General features: G+C 31.5%; 1 protein-coding gene across 1 annotated transcript in view; it reads left to right on the forward strand.

Moving 5' to 3' along the window:
• The first annotated feature begins 1429 nt into the window (after window positions 1-1429).
• The window catches only part of tous (testes of unusual size), a 51024-nt gene continuing 39315 nt past the window's right edge, over window positions 1430-13138 (forward strand). The window contains exons 1-2 of the mRNA XM_075359259.1: window positions 1430-1638; window positions 12598-12868. Coding sequence (XP_075215374.1) covers window positions 1430-1638; window positions 12598-12868 — 480 coding nt within the window. The remainder of the gene's footprint in view (window positions 1639-12597; window positions 12869-13138) is intronic.

A 13138-nucleotide genomic window follows, 5' to 3' on the forward strand; every position in this document is an offset into this window, starting at 1 on the left:
AATCGCTTCGAACTTGTACGCACTAGAAATTTTCTTCTTCACTGACTCGCTTAATCTAGGTTCTTACTCCTCGCTTAAACTGATCTTAACTCGCCTTTCGTGAAGTATTTATACTCCTATCCTCTTCACCTGCAAAACCACACCCAAATTGAAGCGTGAGAATGATCGTCTGAGTCCTTACATTTTCCCATGAATTCCTACCCATGTCCAGTAATTCTTCTCATGGAATAATATTTATTGTAGGTTGTAGTTGACAACATTACAAAGTACGACTGTTAAACGGACCTGTTCCTCAGAAAAAGAATTCCTGTTAGTCCTCTTCTGATTTCCTCTTTCATTTGTTATTTTCTACTACTTTCTTCTTAAATTTGCAGGAATCCGTTACTCAGCTCCGTTATACCGGTCATTACAATATTATATATTGTCAGAAATTAGGGATATCAACTTCGCTTGCTATTTGAAATTCTCAGCTTTTATAATATCACTTTACTTACAATTTTTTAAAAATCGGATATTCGAATTATCGTGAAACAGTTAATAAATAGATAACACAAAAGTTATTTAGAAGTAATAAAAACATGGAAGCATTAGGGTAACTGTCTCGTGAGGAGTTTAGTTGGACATTGTCTAGCCAAAATCTGAACAATAAATTAAAATTCTAAACAAGCTTAAAAACACTGTTTAATTTTAGCTAGTACACAATACAAGGAATACAATATTATACTGAATCGGGAATACTCAATATCATTAATTTTTAATATTATTCTTTTCGTTTTTGGTTAAAATGCGTTGTGTCAAATTGCTGTAACATTTTAACAATTTTTTTTCTTTTCAGCAATAGTTTCATAAAACTAAATTCAGTGGAGTAGTAGATTCTCACTTGAAGACTAGTGATCATTTTATATTATGGTATTAAACATTTCTACTGGTAAAACAAAAAATTATTAATTTTTGACAGAGTTGAAACACTTCGCATTCCGAGCGGGAAAAATATCTAGTGTGGAAGCTTTCGCGTGCTGCGAAGCATTTTTTAATTTAACTTAATCAAATGAAAAAAAAAATATATATATATGTATACATTGTGTAAAGGTAAAAAATATTGAACTGATGTACTACTGTAATCATTACGTTTAAAAAAGGAGTACTTATGCGATCGAAATTAGTTAAGAAACCAAGATAATGTAAAAGGAATTTATTTTTTAAATTTAGAAGATGAAAAATTAATTTTATAAAAAATATATTATTATATAACGTCCCTACTAATCATTAAAAATACTTCTAGGTGAAACAGCTGGTTGCTAAGATAAACAAAATGTTTTAACAACGATGTAAGTGATTGAATTCCAACACACCCCTTTAAAAATAGTTATATTTTAATTTCATTTTAAGAAAAGTCGATTTTATATTGTGTGTTTCGTACTGCAGCACGATGAGTACGATACCAGGTTTACAAGTGCGTTTATTTTTGGGACTTAACAATACCATTAAGGGTAATGCAACTTACGTTACCGATCACGATATACTATACCCTGCAGGAGGTTTATTGATAATTCATAACTATACACAAAAACAGCAGAAATACATCAAATTGAGCGATTCCCAAAAAGTAATTAGCATGATTGTAGTAAGTCCTAACAAGTAAGTACATTAATATTAATTAATATAATTTAATAACAATTTATAATTAATATACTCGTATTTATTTGTAATATTATTAATATTCGGATATATTAATGTATTAGATGTATTAACATGTATTGCTAAAAATCTTAATTATTGATATATATAAATATTATGAAATAATGTTTATTAATTTTATTGAAAATTTTCATAAATGCCAGATATTCATTTGCTGTACCTACCATAATATAATCTACGCGACTTACTTTGCAAAAATAAATTTAAATGCAGCAACGTACTTCCTGAAACTTTTATTCACCTTCTTTTCATCGCGTTGACTGTGAAGTTATTGTGTTCTTATTTATAAATGTTAAAACCTAATTTAGTATACAAACTAATTTTTTTAAAATTATAAATCTCCACCTATTAGTTTTTGTTTCTGTTAATATGTTATTTTTGTCACTAATTTTATTAGTAATTTTCAATTATTTTTAATTGTACATTTTTTACAAATTTATAATAATAAATGTATAATTCTAATTGAGATTTGGACTCTAATTATCAAGGAAATTTGAAAAGATTATTTGATTTTGTTTTTTTCATATACTACTTGGATGTATTCTTTATGTATTGACATATGTTGTTAATTGTAAGATTTAACTTTTTGTGCAGGCAAAGACTTGCTCTAAGCTTTATAAGATAGGGTATTCTAGACAAAAGTTTTAAAAATCTGTGTCCTTTTTTTGTCAAAATAAATTTTATGAAAGATGCATTTGCTCATTATTATTTAATTGACCTTATACAATTAACACTTATTTAACTTATTTATACACAGTCAGCTTACTTTAGGGACAGTAATTCTGTAGCATTAAACTTAGGTTAGATTAATTTTAAAATGCTGCTGCAAGCAATACCCACCACTCCCCCAAATCCTTTCTTTTGCACTAATTTGGGATCTGCAAAATAATATATACAAATAGCATGAAACTGACCGACCTGGCTTCAAATAACTCTTCAGAACTACATTCTTTTCCATGTTTCAACATAATTATTATTACTAAGCAATTTTTCACAATACAGATGAGACTAATGCACAAGATGAAGCGAACATTAAGAAAACACATAGTGATAAACATAAACAAACAGACCCAGGAGTGCACAAATTAAACTCCATTGATTACACCAAACACTACAATGGAAACATATTTACTCGCGCGCGCGCGCGCGCGTGTGTGTGTGTGTATATATATATATATATACAAGACACTATTTATAACACAATCAATTTTTTCAAATCATTTCATAGATATAGAAGACAAATACAGAAACATTAATGTGCAAAGTTTTACATAGTACATAAAAACCAAAATGTCAACACGCACAGAAATATATAGAACTTATAAACATTCAGTATGTAACATAAACCATATATTTAATGAGCTAACATGACGTAGGTTGATTACATTATTTTATCACATACTTAAAAGAGTTTCCTATCCTTTAAGACACGTACCATTAACACCAATCCTGACAATAAATCCATTTAAGAGATATTGAAAATGCAGTGAAAGATCCTTTGGAAAAATTAATTCCTAACTTTTTAAAGCAGTTAATTATTTAGTAATTTAAAGTGTTATCATATTTCACCATGGTATTCAACAAATAATAAAAAGTGCATGCAATGTAAAAAACAATTTTTATTATGACTTTCCTAAATGTTGAAATTAAAGCCTCATGACAAAACTATAAAATACATGCATAATAATTAAAAATAACTAAAAGCAAATGAATAAAACTGATAAAAATTAAATAAACCTGATTTTTTTTTAACTTGACAAAAATTTTTAAATCGACTGTATGTAATTTAATCTGCCAAATGAACAATATTTAAAACATGTACTTAGTAATGCTATTCAGTAAAATTTATCAACAAAAGTAAAATTAAAAACTCTAATTTTAAGAAAATAAAAATTTAAAAAAATAAAATTATAAGTGAATATTTGTTCAATTTATAGGCAAAAAGAAAAACAGTTAATTCAAAAATGGTTGAAATGAAAAAAAGATACTGCACTGTATTATGTTTCAGTGAAATGTTCAATTAAGGTTAGTAGCAACCAGCATAGATTTTACGAAATACATTTGGTCAGAGAACGGTTCGTTAGCAAGTTTTGGCTCGCGAAACATTTAGCCCTGCTTTTGCTCCCTCTTTGAAATTAATCCGTACTAAAATTTTTACAAATCGAGGAGTAATTTTGGTGCTTACTTGTGGTTTTTGATCTAAGAAATTGAATAAAAGTTGTCCCAGACCTCTATCTTACTTAGGTTATAAGAAAAAATGGAGTAAAACAAGAAAAGGTTTTGTCGGAAAATAAACTTTTTTAGGTTTGGAATAAAATAACTTAGTTAATTTACCGATAAATAAATGAAAACTTCTAGCTTACTTTGTAGAGAATTAAATTCTGAGAAAATTGCTGTAAATAACGTCTATTAAAATTAAACCCAAATTTGGGAAGTTCAGCTTAATTGTAAACAAAACATAATAACTGCATCGGAAAAGTGTAACAATTTTAAACAGAAAAATTTACATATAAATGCTAAATTTATAAAAATAAATTTGAAAGACATTTTTCTAAAACATATTAAAAATTTTTATTTTTTCATAGGTTGGCAATAGCAGCTGATCAACAATTAAGTTTAGTTTGTAACATTTCAGTATTCATTTGAGCGATATTTGTGGTATTACTGTTCGATCAGTCATTCATAATGGACGATACCACAAACTTGTTTTCGTGTTGAGAGTTGACGGACATGTTAATACTTAGGTAAAGTAAATAAAAATGGATTGGCTGATGTGTGTGAATCCGGGAGAATTATCCAGATTGAAGAATACTGGATCGTAAAGCATTTGAGGCTTTGGAGAGGCGAGTTCGAGGAACAGGTATGCGTAAGGTTTGTAAAGGTCGTTAACCTTTTGTGAGAAATGTCAACCCTGAAGAAGCAATATTGAATGCGGCAGAATTACCTCCCACCACAAGCACCAGATCTTGGTGTTATATCTCCTTTATGTTTCTCAATCAAGAGTGTGGCACGTTACGGAAGCAGCAATTATACGATTCATATAACACGTATGCAAGAGTTATTACCATCTAATTTTGATAAAGGGATGAAAATCTGTCTATGGTTAATTAGAAAATGGGAATATCAACTCGATTTCTTAAGCAATATTCACAAGGGTCATCGAAAAAGGTTACAGTAAACAAAAAAAAATCATGTCCTCCTATGCGATTGAGTTGAAGTATTAATTGAAACAGCAAAACAATCGGGATATCAAGTTTATTTGGACCGGCCGTGACCCTGAGCCGATGTGCACAACGCCTCTACGCCAGTCAGTCAGTGTAATGGCGTCAGCTCAGCAGAAAACCACAAAACGCGCAGAGCGCGTTTTGTGGTTAGCGGAGTATAAATCGGTTATAGCTGTTGAAACAAACTTTCTGGCGTGTTTACGACAATGATCATCTCTCTCATGCAAACAGAATTAGACGGTGGTAAGAGCAGTTTAAGGAATCTGGCAACGTGAAAGTGAAAAAGTGCCCGGACGGCCCAAGACTAATGACAAAGCAGTAAAGCAAAGTTGTTTAAGAAGCCCTAAAAAATCAATTTCTTGGCGAAGTTTACAGTTAGGAATTCTAGAGAAAACAAAAAATTCCTGTTGCACAAGCCTTTATGCCTTCACGCTTACAAAATTTAGTTTAAACGTCAAATTAAACTTACAGATCGTCCTAAACGTGTTAAATTCGCGAGTAAATGCTTAATAACATTGACAATGACGAAACATTTTTAAAATGTGTTATGGTTACAGTTATACGTATTATGTTTAGTTTATATACGTTATTTTACATGTTACGGTTACGGTTGTGTCAACTGGTATCATTCCAGGATATGGAGATCTCATCAACCCAATGAAATTATTGAGTATGTCAAATTCCCAAAAAATAAACGTGTGGTGCGGTTTGATATCTGATTGGCCCATTCTTTTTCCAAGAGCCTACTATCACATGGTACGTTTATTTAGACATGCTACAACTGTACGTTTTCCAGCAAGTTAACCAAATTGAACAAGAAAGTAACGTTGCTGTAATGTTTCCACTAGATGGTGCGCTTCCACACTTTAGCCTAGCGTTCGACGCGCTTTCAATGAAAGATTGGCAAATTGTTGGATTGGTAGGGTCGGTCCCGTGCTTCGGCTTCCGAGAAGCCCAGATTTGACATTACTAGACATTTTCTATAGGGATATGTCAAAAATATTGTTTACAATGAAAACGTCAGGGATGTACAAAACATTTAAGGCAACAGATCACAATTGCCACAGTTACGCCTGCAATGATCCAGAAAACCTGGGTAGAAGTCGATTATCGGCTGGATGATTGCAGAGCGACCAACGGAGCTCATATTGAAACATTCTAAAGGTATGTAAAAAAACTTTTTGAGTTGGTAAATTAAAAAAAAAAAAATACACATTTGATTACCTATAATAGTTTCTGAGATACGGAATCTTTTCTAAATTGCACCAGTCTTTTTCGATAACCCCTATTACTAATGAATCCTATTTTATAAGAAAATATCATTGCAAATTATCAAAACACTCAAACTTGGGTAGAAGGAAATCCCCGTCAGACTGCTACAAGACATTTCCAACACACCTTTTCGTTTAATGTGTGATATGGTAGTAATCTCATAAGCCCTTTTTTCTTACCGCCAAGGCTCAATGGAGAGCGGTACATGCATTTTTTACAAATAAATCTGATGAAACTCTTGAAATAATACATTTCACATGCATATAGAGCGCAGATGTGGTTTTTCAGTTAAAATAAGAAGTTGAGCAGTCCAAGAAGAAGCAGTTTTGGATTGTGATTCAGCTGTCAGAGACATAGTCAATAGATGGAAAGTGGGGAGGTGAGGGACAGCTCTCAGTGAAATCGTTGTCTGTTCGTGCTTGTGGGGGTGGGCAGCGATGATGAAACTGTGGGACGCCTAAACCTCCCTGCTTTGACACCCCCGGGGTTGTGTTATAATTGTAAAGCCAACCCCAGGTAGAGAGGAATTGTGAAATAGGAGTTTTAGTCGGTAGGGTACGAGCACGCATTTGCTCTAATAAAAAAATCCACCCGAACCTTGCGAGTCCGACACTCCCTCGCTTGTGGGAGGTAAGTAAATGGTATTTCTCCGCAACACAGATAAATAAAAAAAATGTGGCGCCCCTGCTCACTGCTGTCGTGATAAGATGAATAATTTAAATAACAAATTTAGTAAACAATGGATTGGTCAAAACGGACCAGTAAACTGGCCACCTCGATCTCACGCCACTGGACTTTTTCCTTAGGGGTTGGATGAAGGCGTTAGGCTATTCCGTACTGGCATCAGGAAGAAGTGAGCGTGCCTGGCATGCATGGATTCGCCGAGCTGAACTATGCATTGAACCGAATGGCGTCCAAGTTCAGCAGCTGCTTCCAAAAAATGTTTCCAGCTTTTTCGAGTAACCTATTTATATTTAATAATTATTAGAAAAAATAAAAAAATATGTGGTTTGTACTTGTTTTCATTTACATTATGTTGTTCAAACATTGACGAAAATTGTTCTGTTTAAAATCATATCACTTTTCCGATCCATTTTGTGTTTTAATTAAAATTGAACTTCTCAAATTTGTGTTTAATAGACGCTATTTTACATAAATTTAAAGAATTTAATTATCTACAGTTACTAGAAATCTTTACTTGTTTATTAATAAAGTAACAGTTATTTTATTACAAACTTAAAAAAATGTATTTTCCGACAAAACATTTTCATGTTTTACCCCGTTTTTCTTAAAATCCAGGTAAGATAGAAGTCACTTTTATTCAATTTCTTAGATAAAAAACCTTAAGGAAGCACCAAATTTACCCTCGATTTGTGCACCCCAAAAATTTTAGTATGGTTTAATTTCATATAGGAAGCAAAAACCAGAGCTAAATGTTTCGCGAGCCGAAATTCGCTAACAAACCGCTCTAATCTGTTTATATGAACATTTTTCTTATTTTTGGGTATAGAATCATCTACGGAGAGATTGCCGTTCAATTTGGTATCACGTGTATTTTACTTTAACCCCTTCTTCTTTTTTCTCTTTCTTCTTTTTTCCTTTTTAGCCTCCGGTAACTACCTTTCAGATAATATTTCAGAGGATGAATGAGGATGATATGTATGAGTGTAAATGAAGTGTAGTCTTGTACAGTCTCAGTCGACCATTCCTGAGATGTGGTAAATTGAAACCCAACCCCCAAAGAACACCGGTATCCACAATCTAGTATTCAAATCCGTGTAAAAAAAATAACTGACTTGAACGCTAGAACTCTCGACTTCCAAATTAGCTGATTTGGGAAGTCGAGAGTTCCCAAAAAAAAGAGAGCTCCTTCTAAAAAAACAAAACTACAACTAATATTTATATTACGAATCATGGCAAAAAAATGAACGAAATGTCACTGAATTCCACCTGAGTGTAATACAACATTTACTATACATTAGTAGGTATAAAACAGCCTTATATTGTTGTAACAATACATTCTTTAATGGGGGATTTGGCTAAAAGTATTTACGTAATTTAATTGAATACTTTGGCACAATCACCCAATACTGAGAATGAGCAACTCGTGGAAGAAGCCTGGGCATGTTATCAGATGGACCTTTATTATATTTAAAAAAAGTTTTTGCATCATGCATATTTGAGTTGCTCAGTGCAAAAGTTGTGTCTGTAATGAGCAATGGATCCATATAAAAAATTCATGGTCTTTTTGAAATTCTGGTTTGGATAGGATTATTTCATCATTCTTCTGTGGTAAATTTGATCTTCCTTATTATTCATCCTTCCTTCATTATGTTGTTCTAGTTGCATTGATTAAATGATTACTGGATTCATGCTAAAAATATGGGATCTTTTAGAAGTTTTGTGCCCTTAGTATTTTGGTATCTTCATTTTATAGGGGTGGAACCTTACCAGGATTATGTTTCTTGTACGTTGAATGTACAACATATTGATCTGTGACTGGAGATAGACTGTCTGGAAAACACAAGTCTCCAATTTTACAAACAGTAATTCAGTACTTTATTAATAAATAATTTATTGAATTCATCCTTGCAGCAAAATATAACTATTTCAATGTGTACTCAATTTTAAATGTTTTTGAATTATTTTTCCTGAGAATACTTTAGTTTTGATCACTGCTGCTACATTAATTCTTGCCTAATGAAGCAAAGAAATCATGCCAATGATTGCTGCTGTGAAATTCGTGAAAGGCTAATTGTGGGAGCTACCAGTGTTAGATGTTTAACTCTCAAGATTCCAAATTAGTAACTAGGATAATTAAAACATATATATATATATATATATTAATTAAAAGTATAAACATGTAATATACACATATTTATATGATACAAAAAATATATCGAGAGGTAGAAAATATAATACATGTAGCTGAATTTGGTTTCTAAAAACATGTAGTATTAAGAGAATCAATTCTAATTGTTAGATTAATTTTAGAAGGCAGGTTGAAGAAAAACATAGTTATAGTCGTAGAATTTTTAAATCTTGAAAAACAGTTTCATGACATAAAACAGAATAGAATGTTTAAGATTTCATAAAAAATAGGATTAAGAACAAAGTAATTCATAAATGGTATAAAAACCAGGTTTAAAGTGAAACTAAAAAATGAGTTAAGGTAAAGTGCAATAAAAAAAATGAATGAGACAAGTACTTAGTTTGTCCCCCTTTTCATTTTACTTTGTTTACTGAAGAAGCAGTTAAGGAAATAAAAGAAAATCTAGAGACCAAAGTAGGCAGACTGGAAAAAAATGTAAAAATGTTTATATTTGCTGATAACAATTTATTTATTTAATAATAAGATTGTTATTAAAACAAAATAGAAATTAAATTATCCCCGGTGTTTTAAGGATACACAAAGTAGAAATCTGATGTAAATCCATAGTAAATAATTTGACTGAATCAAACAAAGATTTTTTTTTTTATAATAAAAAAATAACAATTTTTTAAATATATGCAGAATATAGCACTTTATTGTTTTAAACATTAGATCACAGGAAAATTAAATAAACAAAGATTAGACATTCAAAGTGTGATAGAAAATGCTGGAAATTGAGTATGAAAGGAAATAGTTTAACATGAACTGAAGAAGAAATAAGTTTTTTGGAAAAATATTTTATGAAACGAAGGTTTAACAAACTTAGTTCTCTAAGTACAAGTTTAAATCAATAAAGGTGAAAGATTTTATTGAACCTTGTAATTTTAAATCAGCTGATTTCAAAGTTAAGAGTTCTAAGAGTTCAAATCCTAGTAAAAGCAGTTACTTTTATACAGATTTGAATACTGGATACAAGTGTTCTTTGATGGTTGGGTTTCAATTAACCACAAGTCTCAAGAATGGTCGACCTCATTCATCCTCTGAAGTAATACCTTATGGTGGTTCCAAAGGCTAAACAGAAAAATAGAAAAAAGAATGAAAGGAATGGAAAAAATGTAACAAACCAGTCATTTGACTGAAGACAAAAAAAAAATTTAATTAAATACTAGAAATCTGAAAAGAATAGTGCGTAAGTAGAGTCTTACTGGTAACATTTTAAGGTGAAAGAATCCATAGTGCTGCCCAGTTACTAAAGGTTGTGTAATCTCCTACATATAAATGAATGAGAAAGCACTTTTGACTCGCTTACCACAAACTCTTAGACAGCTAGAAAGATGAAATTTGGGATAATTATTTCTAATGGGATATCTAGGAAGAGTAATAAAAAATTATGTTAAAAGAACCCTAAGGAACTAAAGTTAAAGACAAAAAAGCCCCAGATGCGAATGACATTCTAGCTGAACTAATAAAATCAGCAGGAAAACAAGCACAATGCACTTTATAGATTAATATGAAACTGATTTATAGATTAATATTAATATGAATATTTATGAAACTGGAAGATCTTCCAACAGATTTTTAAAAATGCATAATTGTACCTTTGCCAAAAAAGGCTTCTGCTAAAAGGTGTGAACATTAGTGGGATCTTGAGCTTACAATATCACATACATCAAAAATATTAACAACAATCATTCTTAAAAGAATAGAAGATAGAATTGCAAAATAGATTTTACACTGGCTGAAGACCAGTTTGTTTTCAGGAAGGGACAAGAGATACAATCCTATTACTAAGATTAATTCTGGAAAAATGGCAAGGAAAAATAAAAATACCTTTGTAGATTTACAAAAAGCTTTTGATAGGGTTAAATGGGGTCTTTTGTTTAGGATACTAAGGGAAATAGGAGTGAAGTACAGTGGTAAGAGGATTATTTGGAGTTTCTACATTCTACAGTATAAAGACAACGCATAGAGCATAAGCAAGAGACAATCATTAGTAGGGCATTAGACAATGTTGCTTGCTTGTTACCTATACTTTTTAATGTTACATCCAAAGGATTCTGAATGACAATCAAGAGAGGTTAGACTTACCAGCTGATATTAAGATTCAAGGAAAATAAGCATGTTTAGATTTACAGCCAATGTAGCAGTTTTATCAGAAAGTGAGGAAGGGTTGACAAAAGTTCTATGAGAAATAGATAACATCTTGCCACTTATAACATGAAAATTAATTATGATAAGACACAAACAAAATATAACAACTCATATAACATTAAGTGAAAAGTATCTAGGAAGTGTTATGGATTTTACATACTTTGGTAGTAAACTTACAACTGATGGCCATAGCAGGAAGAATACAAAACGTAGGGTAAAACAAGCAAAAGCAACTTTCAATTTGAAAGGAATATTGAACACATCAAATAATATTAACCTGATATTAAGGAAACAGTTGCTAAAAACTTGTGTGAAGCATAGTATTATACAGAATTGAGTCTTGGACATGCGGGAAGTCAGAAAAAAGGAGGCTTGAAGCCTTTGAGTTATGGTACTACTGAAAAATATTGAAGATATCTTGGACAGAGAAAGTAAGCAACAAAGAGGTTTGAGAAAAATCGGAGAATCACAATTTTTGATGGATCATTGAGGAAAAGAAGAAATAACTGGATTGGACATGTGTTAAGGGATGACTATTACTAAATATTGTGAAAGGTTCTGTGGAGGGTACAAATTGTAGATGAAGACCTCATCTGGAATATATGATCAAATGATTCAAGATTTTGGTTATCATTTATATAAACAACTTAAAGGACTAGCACTAGGTCGAGAACTCTGGAGAACTGCTAGAAACCAACCTGCAGGTTGCTATCAAAAAAGAAAGAGCTAAACAAAATAGGAGTTTAAAAAAAGGGGATGAGACCAGAAGCAAGCCTATAAACTTAAAATCTGGCAGGTATGTGTTTATTTTAGGATATGAGCTACTGCTATGTAGTGATTTTATTTTTACCCACCTCTAAGAGAAAATGAGATCAAATTCAATTGTTTTTTGAAAAACCTTCTCTGATGTACTTATCACTTATCACCTCTGGGACCACTGTCAGAGGATGAGATGAATGTTTTGTAGTGTGTGAAAATGCCATGCCTGACCGGGATTCGAACCTGGGACCTCTGGATGAAAGTCCCAGATTCAAATCTCCATCAGGCAACCCTGGAAAGTTGAAATTTTTTTGAAGTTAGACCTTTAAGATTAATCAAAACAACTTTTCCTTATTTTTTAAACACTTTCTGAAGTGAAGATTATATTTATTTATTATTAACTGAAGTCTAAAAACCAAAACACCCTGGTAACATAGGCATTTAAGTCAATATAAAAAAACAATATAACTATTTTTACTGTACTCTGAAAGACTGTCAGCAATGCAGAACAGTTTCATAAAATCTGAAAAACTGATACATGTTTACTGTTAAGAGTGTATGCTGATCTATACATACTTATCCATACTCAGACAAATTGTTTAATTATCATTCCATTTTTAGAAAAATTGTTGCTCTGGCTGAGAAAGGAGAGAAACCAAGTATTACATTATATGACTTGACTACTTTAAAAAAAAAGAAAGTACTCGGTTTACCATATGAATCTGCAGTGCATGAATTTGCTTCAGTAACATTTACATTTGACAGCAAATATGTGGTAGCAGTAACTGGAGACCCAGATTGGATGATGTTATATTACAATTGGGAAAAAGGAAAAGTAGAAACTTCAACAAAAGCAAACAGTCCTCCTGCAAATACAGGACCAATTGTACAGGTATGTAGAGATATTGTTTTATTACTTCATTCTATTATTACATTCTGAAATAAAGTTTTAGGTCAGTTCTTACAAGAAAAATTTATGTAATCTCGTATGTAGCAAAATTTCAATCATTCCAAGCGCTTAGAGTTGACATAATAGATGAATGGTTCTTGACTGGTTGGAAGTATAAATAAATTTAATCAACTGTGTTTTCATGTATTATGCATATGAAACATATTTCCACATATTTTTAAAGCAACTCATTCAAACTTTTTTCTGAAGTTC

Source organism: Lycorma delicatula, chromosome 3 (genome assembly GCF_047948215.1).
Source record: "Lycorma delicatula isolate Av1 chromosome 3, ASM4794821v1, whole genome shotgun sequence".
NCBI classification, from domain to species: domain Eukaryota; kingdom Metazoa; phylum Arthropoda; class Insecta; order Hemiptera; family Fulgoridae; genus Lycorma; species Lycorma delicatula.